Consider the following 15348-nt stretch of genomic DNA (forward strand, 5'->3'; position numbering starts at 1 on the left):
TGCGTAAACCATCTCATGGTTCTCTCCAGCTTCTCACCAATGGAAGTTACACTACTTGGCTCCTTCTCCGCTTTCTCTCCCGTCTCGTCAGAAAGACGACTCTCCAACGCGGTTTTCAGCAGTTCGAAGTCAAACCCCCGACGACGAACGCATAGAGTCACGGCGGTTAAATCCGTAGCGTTGAAGACTCATGTAGGTGGTCGACGGTTGAGAAAGTATGAAAACGGAGCGGCGACGGTAGCCGAGGTGGTGGAGAATCCGTATTCGGGAGCGGAGACGGCGAGTCCCGATCTGCATAAGAGCTTGTCGGACTTCTTGGAGGAAGCGAGAGACCTCGTGGGAGATGATGATGGTCCACCTCGTTGGTTTTCTCCGTTGGAGTGTAGCTCTCAGGCTCAAGGCTCTCCTCTACTCCTTTTCATACCTGGTTAGTTCGTCCTCAAAATCTTCTACCACCTTATCTAATAATTTCTGTTTCCAATCATGATTTACAAAATTATATTTGTTCCAAATTAGATGATATATTTTATATGTTAATAAAATAATTTATTTTTATATTCAGAAGATTGTAAAATTACTGATATAGTTATGTAGATAATTAGTGATGCTTTTGTTTAAATATATATTTTAAAACTATATGTTCTCTTAATTTATATGCATAATTTTCAAACATCTTATAATAAAAACGAGAGAATATTTATTTTGATTCCCGGTTGATCGCAGAACAGAACCTAGACTAATCACCGAAACTCTATGTAAGAAAACCGGATATTATTGTCATTTTTAAACATCTATAACATCTAATTAAGGATATCTCAATGATAGACTATTGTTGGATTTGGTTTCTGAGATTGACCCACATGGTGTGTATCCTCATTCCTCACCAGACCAACCATATCGCTATAATGGCAACATGAAAGCAGTTTCATTAATGATTATGGCCAGGACGTCAATCATTGGCTTTAAACCATATAAGATGTAGATTATATATAGGCCACATCTTTCAAAATAAAACTCTGTGTAGATTTTATGGTATAAGCAAGAGAAGCTAGTCATCTTTTTGAACTAGACCACACACATTTTTTGTGTATTTTATTTTTATTTTTTTGCCAGCGGTTCGCAAAATATTATTTTATTGTTGTTAAGTATAATTTTTTAGATGATATAATTATGTGGTCGTCTTTTTTGTTAATAGCATTATTTGATGTTTTAACTGTATTATGTGATAGTAGGTGATAAGTTAATATATTATGTGTTTGTTTATAATATGTTGTTGTGTGTATGTAGTACTTGTTCGTGGTGCAGTGAATCTCTGATGTAGATCATATTGAATTTAAATAATTTTGGGTTTACGCATTTGTTGATTCTAAGATTAACGGTTTCAGCGTCGAAATTGTATTTTATATTTTCAAAATTTTGAACATTATTCTTTTAAGAAGTATTTTACCCTTTTCCCATATTTTGACATTGAACCACACCATCTATATATATCGTTAACCTTTTCGGTGTGCGGTGCTTCTCATCATCACATGAAAAAGATTCACCTATGTGTTCTTGTTCTTCATGGCCTTCTTCTCCTCTGAGATTATCTTGTATCTGTTATAAATCGGGTTCAGGGTCGGGCTTGAAAAATTTCGGTCCACAAGCAAAAAATTTTTTTGGCCCTTTATCTTTAAAAATTAGAGAAAATAGCTACACTTGCATTTTAATGAATCAAACCCTGCACCTCAATTAAGCATCATGAGGTCCTTACCAGCAGAGCTATGTAAATTTTTTGTTAAAATTGGCCTCCTATAAAATATAAATCTTATATGGCTCAAAGCACATGCTTTATCTGCCTCTATTCAGGCACAACCCTGATTGGGTTTATGAGTTCTCAGTTGTGTGGTTATTTTTCACGGCGTTGTAGGCTGTTCCGGTCAATATTGGTTGCTCTTCTTCTTCCTTAGATTTTTGGCTGATGTTAGGGGCTGCATCTCCTTAGGATGGGGCAGAGTTTTAGTCGTCTTTGAAGTTGTTTTCCTCGTCATTGGCTTGCCGTCGATAGTCCATATTCGTCTTGGTTTTCAAGATTTGTTTTTTGGTGATCTGACTTCTATGTTCCCTTTCATAGTCGAGGACGGCTCCATGGTTTCCTGATTTCATTTTGTTCATCTTAAATTTCAGTGACCAATAAAATCGATTATCAAACTTCATATGATGATTATTAATTCGAGAAGTGTTATATAAATAAAATTTTCAGACCAGTCCTACCTATCAAATTATATCATGTTTAATTCAGTTGTTGAAATTAAAAGAGAAGAATAGATTTTTACAAAGATAAATGCTCTTTTAACCTTTCGGTTTGATACCCCCATTTAATTGGTTTTCCAAATCTCAAATATCTAAACCAACATAAAAAGATTATAGCTCCGAATATTTACAAACCGCACTGCACCATAATTATAGTAAAAAGTGTTGTGCCATAATTGCACTACTCTAAAAAAAAGAACAACCTAAAATGTAAAAATAAATAAAAATACAAAAAATATGTGTCATAAAATCCCCTTCCACTTGTCATGAAAAGAGAAAAATGCAATATATAGATTTACAACTATATGGCCACATTACTTTGACAAACTTTAAATCTTGCATTATCAGTTCTGGATGAATTATAATTAGTTCCTATCATATTTTTAGACAAATCTCGTTTGCATGCATGAACACTGAAAGGCTAAAAAGAAACTAAAAACCTTTGTAGGTATTGATGGTACTGGACTTGGGCTCATTCGGCACCACAAGAAACTTGGGGAGTGCGTGACTTCAAATTCTTCATTTCTTTATAATCTTGCAACTTCAAGAACATGGTATCTCTGTATCTTGATATACCTCATTTTGACATTTCTGAGGTTGTTGTCTTTGACTAGGGTTTTTGATGTATGGTGCCTTCATATTCCGGTCATGGACCGAAGTCCTGCTAAAGGTTCCTTCTCTTGCTCCTTCCTTTGTTAACCGAGAAGATAGCCCTATTGCGTATAAAGCCTTTTTGTTTTTGTGTTTCAGACTTGGTCCAACTTATTGAGAGGACAGTTAAGTCGGAGAGCTATCGTTTCCCAAATAGACCTATATATTTAGTTGGAGAATCTGTTGGAGCGTGCCTTGCGTTAGATGTTGCAGCTAGGAATCCTAATATCGATCTTACCTTGATATTGGCTAATCCAGGTACAAAGTTGAGTCTTATATTGTCGTTAACATGTCATTCATCATATACATCATCGTAGACATTGTTTGTTGCAGCCACACATGTCAACAACCTCATGTCACAACCTCTAGTAGGAATGCTGAATGTTTTACCAGATGGTGTTCCTACACTACTGGGAGAAATATTTGGTTTTAAGCAAGGTACAGTTTTGTTCTCTTCTCATTTTCTGTCTTGACTTCATGCTGTTGATTAAGTGTTTCCAAGTGAATCATAACACACTAGCTGAGTTTTTATATTGTTGCCTCTGATATAACACAGGCGATCCATTGACTGCAGTGTTAGGTGGAGGGATTCTAAGAGATCTCTTTGCAGTTTCAGCTAATCTTCCTGTACAAACACCTTCTTAGAAACTCATTGATCAATGCGTTTTTTTCTGTAAAATATCTCTGACAACATCATTAAAAACATTTTATTTTTCAGACTTTGAGTAGGATCTTCCCTAAGGACACACTTCTTTGGAAGATGGAACTGGTCAAGTCTGCTGTTGCGTCTGCGAATACTCACATACACGCGGTCAGAGCTGAAACACTGATACTTCTCAGGTCTATTAAGTTTTCTCTTTTTCAAAATGTTCCCCCAAAAAGTATTCAGAAAATCTTTGACTTGCAAGGAGATGTCTAGGTGTAATGTGAATATGTTGCTATGACCATTTGCAGTGGACGTGATCAATGGCTGCTGAATGAAGCAGACATTGACAGATTCGCACGCACATTGCCAAACTTTATTGTCCGTAAGCTTAAAGACAATGGACACTTTCTCTTTTTTGTAAGTGATCTCTCTCTCCATTCAATACATAAGGAAGTTGGTCCTTTGAGTAGATTGATACTAACTACAACTATATCTCATGTTAGGAGGACAGTGTAGATCTGGTTACTATCATCAAATGCACTTGTTTCTATCGCCGTGGGAAGTCTCATGATCACATTTCAGATTACATTATGCTTACCAGATATGAGTTGAAGCAACTAGTAGACGACCACAAGTAAAAATGCTCAACAAAACAAATCAGTCTATCAAATTACAATGTTATAGCCAATACTGAATGATAATTTTTCTGTTCTTCAGGCTCTTAATAGATGCTACTTCACCTGTATATCTATCAACATTAGCAAAGGGTAAACGTGTGAGGGGCCTTGAAGGTATACCTTCAGAAGGGCCTGTACTATACGTTGGCTATCACGTGTTATTGGGACTAGAGATAGTTCCAGTGATAACTCAATTCTTGAAAGAGAGAAACATTCACTTGCGTGGTTTGGCACATCCAATGCTTATGTGGAACATCCAAGATGATCGGTTAATCGACCCACAGATGTTGGACAAATATAAGATGTTGGGTGCAGTTCCTGTCTCCAACTTCAATATCTACAAACTACTGCAATCAAAGTCTCATGCGCTTTTGTATCCTGGTGGTATCCGTGAATCTTTTCATAGAAAGGTGCTTTTCTTTCTCTCTCATAAAAGTTTGTGTTCCTAGACTTTTCTAAACATGTAGAGAGAGAGAGAGACTTTGCAGGGTGAAGAATACAAGTTGTTTTGGCCAGAGAAACCAGAGTTCGTGAGAGTTGCATCTAAGTTTGGAGCCAAGATTGTCCCATTTGGTGTTGTTGGAGAAGACGACATCTGCCATGTAAGGATTTTTTAGATGTGTTAGCAAAATAAGCATTAATGTCTCTCTCTCTTTGCTCTGCTGAACTCTACTTTAACTTGGTTTGGTACAATGTATGATATTCTCAGCTTGTCCTGGATGCCAATGATCAAAGAAACATCCCTATCTTAAAGGATTTCATGGATTACATCGAAGAGGCAACAAAGCAAGCTGGAAACTTAAGGTTCTACATTTTATGTTTTCTCATTCTAATACTATCCAAGTAAAAAACTCATGATGAGAACTGATTTTGAACGTCAAAAACTGTTAGGGAAGGAGATGGGACCGAACTTGGAAACCAGATATGCTATCTCCCAGGACTTGTACCTAAGATCCCTGGGCGGTTCTACTTTTACTTTGGGAAACCAATTGAAACAGCAGGTTCATATATGCTTTACTCTAGACCTTGATCTCTACTTCAGATCATCACTTGTCTGAACACTTTATGTTCGTGGCAGGCAAGGAACAAGAGCTAAAAGACAAAGACAAGGCTCAAGAGTTTTACTTGCAAGTCAAGTCTGAGGTTGAACAATGCATTGCCTACTTGAAAATGAAGAGAGAGAGTGATCCCTACAGACACTTGTTGCCAAGGATGTTGTATCAGGCCTCACATGGTTTCTCTTCTGAAATTCCGACGTTTGATCTCTGAAATGATGATCTCGCTTTTGATTATTTACATAATTACATTATACTATGGGTTATGTTGTACCTATTATTATAGGTTCCAGTAATGGGACAAAAGCATTGAAAGTCTTAGTCTGTGATGTCGAAGTATCTTGGGTTGTCTGGGTAATGGTACTCCACATTCAACTGCAACGCAAAAGACAAATAAAAATGATCAAAATTTACAACGATGATCAAGACTCGAGAAAACAAATCTCGTACGTACCTTTCCTTCATCGGAATCTGTGTGGCGTTGAGGAAACACGACTCTCAAGTCGTTGTACAGATAGAATCTCCTCTTCCCGTCTGAATCCAAGTCTTTCTTTTGCCCCGTAGTTTTGGTTTCTTCAGGTTTCTTTGAAGCTTTCTTGGTTAACGGACAAATAAACCTTAGATGAAGAGCGTACCGTAGAGCACCAGAACCGCTGTTACATTCTTTGGAAGATTTTATACAACTTTTCCCACTTTCGTGTAACGAATCTCCTCCTTCCACTGAATTTAACAAATCAGATCCTTCACATTCTTTTTTGTTCCCATGTTTACTGGACTTTTCTTTTTCACAGCTTGTGGCTTCTCTGGTGTTCTCTTGCGTTGCTTCTTTAGTTGGATTAGATGATCCCAGAGTAACCTTTTGGCGCAAGATAGTCTGTACAATATCCAACAAAACCCAGTTCAACAAAAGAAAAGTAAAATTTAAACTTCAACTTCTCGATACAACACAACATGCAACAATGAGTTCAAAACGCTAAGCAACGAGTTTTTTTCTAGGCCTTATGCTTTCCTAGAAGCTATACTATTACTCTTCAGAACAAACAAATAATAATTTCTGAAACTGGAACCGAAAAGAACCGAGAGTTTGCTCTGAAAGGCCACGAGAAAATGTGTAATCTTTTTATGATCTATATTACCTTTGTACCGGCTGGCATATCAGTTAAGTCATAGTTACAGAGGAAGGTATGAAGAGGTGTTTTCTCAGGATTACTAAGAACCTGCACAAGAGCAGTTCATATCATGAGTAAAACATTCAGAGCTTTTCAAAACTCTCTATTCGCAACACTGAGAAACAGTTTAAATTTGTTAAGGATTACAACTACATTTGTTCAGATCACGATTGGAAGACTAACTAAGTTGCCTTCTTGGCAATTAAATGCTGAAAATATTGCACAAGCACTTGGTTATTTGGAACTCAGCTGTCAAATCTCAATTGCAACCACGCCTCAAATAAGTTTTTAGCCACACTTCCAAAAGTATCTATACTAGATGCAGAATAATATCAAAAGAGAAAGGAGATACCAGTTGAATCCGACCCTTCATGGGAATCCGCAGTTGGTTCTTGGAGCTCTGACCATCAAACCTGATTGGACTTGTTTTCAACTTCTGGCTCCAGAAATTGTTCGACTTAGTTCCTCCAGCGAGATCTATGGATGCATAATATAGCAATAAGCAATCATCACCAGCACTGGTTACTGAGAATGGAAGCTTCTGTGATTTTGGAGATATGTTTCCCCCAGCAATACTAAGAACCGCAAGAAAACCGTCAATCTTCTGTAAGAAAAGAGGCAACAACAAAAACTTATTTTCGATTCAATATGAGTCATCAAAGTATCAGAGTCTAAGTAAGAAGAGAACCTGATTTGTTGTCCCACATGACAATCTTCCTGTCAATAGTGACTCCTCAAAAGAACCAACCAATGACCTCTGAATGGGGCGTCCACTCAAGCTTCTAATGAACCTTCTGCATGGAGATGAAGGAGCTAATTCAACACCTCTCTCCATTGAAAACGCTCTCCTTAGAGCATATGCATCATCAAACAATCTACGGTCAACACTTAGTTCTGCTCCTTCTTCACTGATGTTCCTTAAATCTTCCATTAGCTTCCCGTTTTGGCCACTTCTTAGAGCTTTCATCCTCTCAGAAAACTTAGGACCAAGTGGTGAGAGAGAGAGCGGCGGAGAGACAGATATATCCTTATCACATGGCAATGGCTTTATACCAGAGGTTTCATATACTGGTGAATATACGCAAACCTCACCTTCTGTGGGTCGGTGGAGGTCTATAGAGTCGAATAATGGACCATCAGTGAAGACCATGGACGAGAATCTGCTACTGCTTGAAGCGGTGGAAGAGAGATGCAACCTACCAGCGAGGTTAAACTTTGAGTGATCTTGTGCGAGAGAATCACGGAACCTATTAGCAAGACCAGAATAATTTATTTGTTGGTGGTTACTAGAGCTGATATCAAGCGGGTCACCTCTGAATTTGACAGGGAAGAGAGTGTTCAGAGGGGAGAGTACTCTTTTCCTGACCAACACTCCTCCACCAATATCTACACTCGTTTGTATGTTGTCCAGTGAGCTAGTTTGGCTTGATGCAAAACCCACTATCCTTCTAGCTCCAGCTAGACTCGAGCTAACCTTATCCGCAGCATAGCTAGTGGATCCATGAGCACTACTAGATGAGGATTCAACACAAGTGCCACGGAGTGTACACGGATCATCAGTGAGCTCCAGAGGCTCCAATGATGTTTTCCTATCAAACTCTGCAATGGAAGAGGAGATGCCTCCATCACTTTCCGAATCATGAGAAGTGGCATAGACAGGCAGACTCTGAGAAAGGCTGCAACTTGGCGTAGACGAAGAAGCTTCATTGGATAGTTCACTTGAAGCAGTCTGTGGCAGACCCATCACCAATGCTCAGACGACTTTATCAGATAAGAAACCTGAGGGTGCCCTTACTGGAACTTGGGAGATAGACGTCAGTTTCCAAAATCCCTATTTTATCTGGGAAACTCCTAACAAACTACCAAATCTTTGCGGTAACAATGATACTGACTACCTCTTATCTCTAGCGCAGAACAAATTTAAATTCTAGAACTACGAATCAGTCACAGGCATCCACAACTCGCGCATTGCATTGCATTGCATTGCTTTGCATTCTAAAACCCGCATACAAGAAACCAAACACTCAACATTTATTCGACAGTGGTTTTACGTCGGAGCGTTCTGGAGCTGTCCACGTATACAGTGTTCATTGCTTCCTGAAACGAATAAGACAGGAGAAACCAGATCAACTACATAGCAAAGAGAAATAGGGACATCGCAAAAGTTGTTGTGAGAGATTCATATTGTTTAACAACTTTTGCAAAAGATTGTTTAAAAGTTGTAACTTGTAAGCAACAAGAAGAAGATCAAAGAACACACACGTGACAAAAAAAAAAAAAAAACTTATGATCATTAAATCAATCTGATCAACTAATACTTATAACAACAACAAAAAAACAGCTCATCATCGGAAGCAACACCGTAAGGAAAAAACGCAGAAACAGAAAACTGCAAAACATTACGAAATAGTAATAATAATAATCTCCACCTCATCATGAAAAGACGCACCGATGAAGCAATGGATCAGACCGATTCATCAGAGGATTAGAAGAATCTAACAGAAATCGAAACGAAGAAGAAGAGTCCAAAAGGGAGAAAAAAAAGAGCTTAATTAAGATTCTGCGCTGTGGGGTAAGAGAGAGAAAGCAGCTCACTCGTTCCCCCCTTATCTTTCGTCTCTCTGTTTATAAACAAATCCCAATATCTCAATCGCCATTACCATCATCGCTTCTAATTAACATTTTCTCTGTAAGCTTTGTTTTGTCGAGATACGATTTTCCCCCGCATTAATTATTTCTTTTCTCCTTAATAATATCCTTTTCATTCCTTTTGGTTACATAGATTACAAACTCAAAATTTAGCAGTTATTTCTTCCTTCTTACTTTTCGTACTTTAGCTTACCATTTTTAATTTTTTTTTACTAACACAATAGGACTCCACCGAACACGGAAAAAAGTAGAGGATTCATTTTCTTTTTTAAAATTTAAGAAAAATAGCAAAAAAGGCAAGAGACAAAAAAAAAGAGAATAATTTGAAATATACACTGTTTATCATTTGAAATTTGAAAAATACACTTCTCTTTTTTCTTTTTTGGAAACTACACTTTATTGGGGGTGATTGGTAGTTGCTGTAGGTGTTGTTCACAGTCCTATTTATTTCTAAAGCACCAAATTCAGAACAATCAAGCTTTAAATTTTTTTTTGAAACCACAGCTCTAGAAATAACCTACAGCTGTACAAGTGTTCTGCAGAGCCAAATATCTAAAACAATTTTTTAGTGCTTTCGTAAAATTCTACAGCAATAAAATTTAAAGCCACAGCAAAAACTCTACAGATTTTTTTCTACAGTAAAAATTTTAAAGCTACAGCCATTACTAATCAGACCAAATTTGTATATGATAAGACATATTTATCCTAATTCTAATATTACAAATTTAAATAACTAAAATGTAAATACAAAAATATTATTATTATTTATGTGTGTGAAAATTTATATTTGAAATAAATACATAATATTGTTGGGGTCTATTTTTCACGAAATAGATTGAACTGTTTTACAAGTTCATCAACCATCATTAAAAACAGGCAAACTACACACTTAAAAAACTGTTCAAATATGTCATAAAATTAACTGCAATTCCACGAATTCTTATGTGTCCATATGCACAAAGTTCTTAAACATACTATCTTCCATGTAATCATGCTAATCAAAGTACAAAGTTACAGTAATTAATAAACTGAAACAAAAAGAAAAGAGATACATCAATGCACCGTTTGTTTTTATATATCGTGGATTGTTTTCATGAGTGTCTGATCTAATATCAAAACAAAAAAAAAATCTTCAAGGGATCATTAGTATTTGCTAAAGAAGTTTGTAATGTTGATTGATTGGTTTTTGTTTCTGAAAAGATCCTAAGAACAAGTATATTGAATAGTGATGAAATATTTAAAAGCATTTTGCTGGGGAAGCAACAGTGGATGTGCTTCAGATTATGGATACTTGATTTTTTTTTTTTAAAGTTCCAAAATTGATTACATTCTCGTGTGGGGGTTAATAAGTTTTCTCCATTATGACGGTGACGACAGAGATTTCCAACGAGATAATAATATATTGTCGCATGAATAAAATTTTAAACAAAATTTTATATAGATATTAAGATTATTATTTAGAAAAGAAAAATATAAAACCTGATTGTCGTTGGATTTACTTTTTAAACATTTTAAAATTAAATATTAGAATACATATAAACATTTAAATAGGATATTTTGGTCATTTTATCTATAAATAAGTGTAGTTTTCAAAAACAATAATAAATAGTGTAATTTTCAAAAGGTATTTTTCCAAATTTTCCCAAAAAAAAAAACTGTTGGGAATTGAGATGAGTTTTTTCTTGAAATATTTTCACTCTAGGACACATTCCTCATCTTTATTTACATTCCAAGACACATTGTTATACTGACACACTTTCCTCAACTAATTTTCTTCCTTTTCGTTAGAACTCAATCATAAGGCAACTAATTAAATTTTCCTTTGGCGGGATTAGCCCACAACCATTGATCTTCTTAAAGCTCCAACGGTTGAGATTTTACTTGGCAGATCTGGAAAAAACATATATATGCTATTTAATAATAACCATTCGATCAATATCCCTCTCTCTTATTTTCAACGGTCCAGATTTAGTTCTACCTATAACATTATTCTCTTTCTTCTCTCCCCCAACGACGTCGACTTTCTCTGTGTTCATCGAGGAAAAAAAAATCTAAACTTTGTTAACTAATCCAAGATTTTTAATCCTGATTATTGGATTCTAAGTGGTGGTTTGTGAGATAACTTTGTTTAATAATTTGTTTTACTGTAATTCCAACATCTTAATTTTGGTTGAATAACAACTCTGTTTTTTTTTTTTGTTTTAGGTATCTTCCATGGTAAAGCATTGTATAATTATCGCCGGCGAATAGTAGACGTCCGACGACAGCAGCGGGAATGTGTTGCAGGAGTTCTTTGTCAACACCGAAGCTCCCCCCCCCCCCTCCGCCTCACTGAGCTATTGACCGCATAACACCAAGGAACTTATAACCAGAATCTTCACCAAACTTTTTTGATTCCTAAATTTAGCAGAACACCACATGATTTTTTTCAACCTCTCACCTTACTACTATCTTCATACTCCGATCGTGTACACTTTGTAAACGAATCTCAGACTGTCCATCCATGTGTACAATCATGCTTCTTTGTGCGCATGTACACATTACCGTGACATACATAGCACACACAACCACACTTGAATCATGTTTCACCTGATAATTTGTAGACATTCAAGAATCAAAATCAGTAGCCACGGATTTACACTTTGCCATTTGAATTTTCCAAAGGAGTAGCATGTACATTTTTGCTGCCGAGTTGTCCATGTGTACAACCTCGATTCTTTGTATGTGTGTACACGTTAGCATGTCAAACATAGCACACACGGATTTGAATCCACCTGACAAATCATATAAATTTAAGAACCCATACAAGTCAAGCATAACACACACAAATTTTAATCCACTGTACACTGTCACAGATTTGAATTCCCAAAATCAGAAGCCAGTACATTTTACTCGAATGCTACTCGCTGTCCATGGGGACAACTATGCGCTATTGTACGCATGTACACAAAACAACAATGTACACATGTTTTAGCCAAATAAACATCATCTTTACACAATTCGATTATCATTTTGCAACAAGTTTAGTAAAACACCAAACATGTTTTAGCAGCAACACCAAACATGCCTACATTAGGATTACACATACAACACAAACTACCGTAATTTTTAGCCGAATAAAACCATCATTCTTACATCCATGATACGTTCATATCATACAATCAAACCGCAAAATAAAATCTTACACCATCCGATTAGCATAATATAATAAGTCTACATAATGCAAACACAACACCTAACATGCATACATTAGTCCTCTAACTTCTCACTTCGTCTCATCCTCCGCATAAACTGGTACAACCCAATCCTTGTATTAATCCATAGCAAACTGCTTCCTCATTATGTCCACCAAATCGTCAGTCATACCATCCATGGATGTGGGTTCCCTAGAGCATTTAGCTCCATAAACTTTATCGCAACAGGCTCACAATCACCACCACGCCTATTACACAAGGTACAAAGTAAAATTAGAGCTGGTTCACCAGGTTCAGAGTACAAATGTACAACTCAAAGCAATATCCATATGTACACGTGAGAATCAGTGTCACAGAAGTGTACACATGTACACACACATAACTGATACCAACAAAAAAATGAAACTTAGAAAACTCTGCCTACACCACCTCTGTAAAACTGATACCAACAAAAAAATGAAACTTAGAAAACTCTGAAATCGGAACCCTAATCCTAAAATCGAAATCCTGAATCCTAAATCCCAAAATCGAAATCCCAAACCCTAATCCCAAAAACGAAATCCCAGAATTGAAACACTAACCCAAAACCTTGGGAATCTTTAACCTCACATGAGGATTGAGATGGAAGCAACCGTAAATACCCAAACCAATCAAGATGTACATAATAAATGGATCTAACCTTTTGCTTTGACCTTGAAATCTCTCCTCTTTTGCGACGACATCTTCTTCTCCATCAGTCTCCGTCGTTAAAACGTCCTCCGTTAGAAATCTCTTTCGTCACTTTTTCTCTGGGTTTTACTATTATTGAAGAAAAAAAAATAATTCGACGAGAGTTTCTTTTTCCCCGGGCCCATGTGAAAAACAGAATTCAATTTCACCTATGTTTCACGTCCACCAGTCTAAACCCTAATTTTTTTAAAATTCAAATACCTAATCAGCCTAACTAAAAAGAATCGTCCAATTACCTCAGTATCCCTTTTGGTTTTGCTTTTTGGAGGGTAAACAAGTCTTCAACCACTGAAAAGTACCTCAGTAGCATAATGTGTTCTCAAGTGTAATAAAAAGACACAATATGTCTATTTATGTTAATAACTCTTTTTTCTTTCCTGTCATTTATCTGTTTCTCATTTTTCAATCTCTTGGTGGGCCATATATAATGGGTCCACGTACTAGTGGATCAATAGAATAAGGCAATCATGTGAGAGACGTCGGTCAGATAATGATAATGATGAAAATATTACATTCATTGACAGTTTCTAGTTTCTAATTACACGCCAGGTCAGTTTCCACTCCTAGGACACTCTATGTAAACTAAGCCCACTTTCATTCTTTCTCTTCTAACTAATTTAGTTTCTATTTAACGTAACTTGGAAAAGAAAAGATATTATTTTATTAACTAGACCAAACATGATTTGACACATATCTACCTCTAATTTTAACCGTTAGATTTATTGATCTAAAGTCAATACCAATGATCCAGATTTCATCTCTTACAAATCATTAAGTGCTTGTTTCCTTGTCTATAATCATTAAGGACACAACACAGAGACAAAGAAGAGGACAACGGAGGGGTAAATGAACGAAGACGTAGGCGACGGAGGTGATGACGGTGACAGAGACGATGACGGTGTCTACGATGGCGTAGACGACAAGGACTTTGAGGACAACAATGGATACGTAAACCACATCAGCTTAGAAGCTCATCTCTTTTGTAAATTTCAAGCTCGGAGAGAAAAAGATCCACTGTTGCAAGCTTGAAGAGACATAGATCCATGGCTCAATCCGTCGTTATCCACGGCGGTTTAACATCTCTCTAACATAATACACGGCTAGGAAAAGCTCCAATCCGCCATAGACTTCTTTATTCTCAACGATTTAAGGTTGTCCACACGACCTTATCATGCCACTAGGACCTTCTCTCACCAACCGAACCTTCTCTTGCCACAATCCTCTGCTTTGATTGAGCTCCTCTCATGACGAACTGAGATCGATCGTTACCACAACAACTTTTATTTCCACTTTAAACATCTCATGTGTAGATTTGTTTTCAATTATACCCCAAACTCTTGAATATAAGGATTTTCCTCTTTATTTGACCCTAAAATTAAAATATGCACTTTAGCCCTTGGTATATCCAAATGAACACACAATTATAATATATATATTACTAAATGTAATCTAAAATAAGTTAAATTAACTAAAATAAGTGCTAAAAACCATTAAAATCTTAAGATATAAAATCAACCGAATGCAATGTCTAAAATAATCATAACCATTCAAATCATTTATCATTATTTCTGTAATGTATAATCCGGTGTACATGTGACGTTTTAAAAATACGTGTACACCATGACAATTTTTACCGTGCAAATACTGCAATTTCCAAATGTATCCAACATATAAGACTATGTACATTGGTGTGATTAATTCAACACCCTAATTTTCACTTTTTTTTTTTTTGATGAAATTTTCAATTTATTGATCAACGTTGGAAAAGTGCTTACATGACTGTGTTTTCTTTAAAACTAATGTAATAAAAGGGTACGCTACGCTATCGCAGCTCTGTTGGCTTCCTATGCCATGTGAGCTTCAAACCAACGAACCATTAGTTCCCGCAACTTTGGGTTCAGATGATATTTTGTAGACATGATGCGATTCCTCACCGCTTTGTCGATCACTCGAGCCAGCTGTGCCACCGGCTTTGCCGTGATTTTGTGCTTCCTATCATTACGCTCCCGCCAGATGAAGTAAATAGAAACTTGCAGCACCAATCGAAGCAATATAAACGTTTGTCGGTCATGCGTTCCAGAGAGCATCTGTAGAATAGTTGTCTCCCAATCCGGGTTCGGTTCCACTCCTATCAACTTCCCCACAACCTGCAGCCATAGAGTGAGCGTATACGGACACGCGAAGTAAAGATGATCGCGCGACTCCTCCGGTTCTCCACAGAATAGACACCCTTGAAGGCGGCCCCATTTACGGAGACGCTGACCAGTTGCGAGCCTGTCCTTGAAC

General features: G+C 36.8%; 2 protein-coding genes across 6 annotated transcripts; one reads left to right on the plus strand and one right to left on the minus strand.

Moving 5' to 3' along the window:
• Window positions 1–5702, plus strand: LOC106347733 (phytyl ester synthase 2, chloroplastic-like). The gene is made up of 14 exons (XM_013787326.3): window positions 1–427; window positions 2741–2792; window positions 2907–2962; window positions 3043–3201; window positions 3277–3381; window positions 3500–3570; window positions 3662–3783; window positions 3898–4006; window positions 4093–4223; window positions 4307–4676; window positions 4755–4868; window positions 4976–5070; window positions 5158–5267; window positions 5345–5702. Exons 1-14 carry the CDS (start codon window positions 16–18, stop codon window positions 5533–5535), a joined length of 2097 nt encoding a protein of 698 aa, XP_013642780.2. The 5' UTR covers window positions 1–15; the 3' UTR covers window positions 5536–5702.
• LOC106347732 lies at window positions 4093–9237 on the minus strand. 5 transcript variants are annotated; one of them, XR_007319069.1, is made up of 8 exons: window positions 8920–9232; window positions 7179–8587; window positions 6843–7094; window positions 6458–6538; window positions 5776–6195; window positions 5596–5696; window positions 5392–5531; window positions 4093–4861 (listed from the first exon to the last, which is right to left on the minus strand). XR_007319069.1 is itself a non-coding variant. In XM_048746942.1 (7 exons), the coding sequence occupies exons 2-6, from the start codon at window positions 8232–8234 to the stop codon at window positions 5640–5642; spliced, it is 1866 nt and encodes a 621-aa protein (XP_048602899.1). In that variant the 5' UTR covers window positions 8235–8587; window positions 8920–9232; the 3' UTR covers window positions 5254–5531; window positions 5596–5639. The 5 variants fall into 5 exon arrangements, 1 of the variants encoding a protein (XP_048602899.1); XR_007319072.1 differs by having other exon boundaries at window positions 5392–5696; window positions 6843–7091; window positions 8920–9237; XR_007319071.1 differs by having other exon boundaries at window positions 5392–5696; window positions 8940–9232.
• Between the last annotated feature and the right edge of the window lie 6111 nt (window positions 9238–15348).

This window comes from Brassica napus, chromosome C2 (assembly GCF_020379485.1).
Source record: "Brassica napus cultivar Da-Ae chromosome C2, Da-Ae, whole genome shotgun sequence".
NCBI lineage: Eukaryota > Viridiplantae > Streptophyta > Magnoliopsida > Brassicales > Brassicaceae > Brassica > Brassica napus.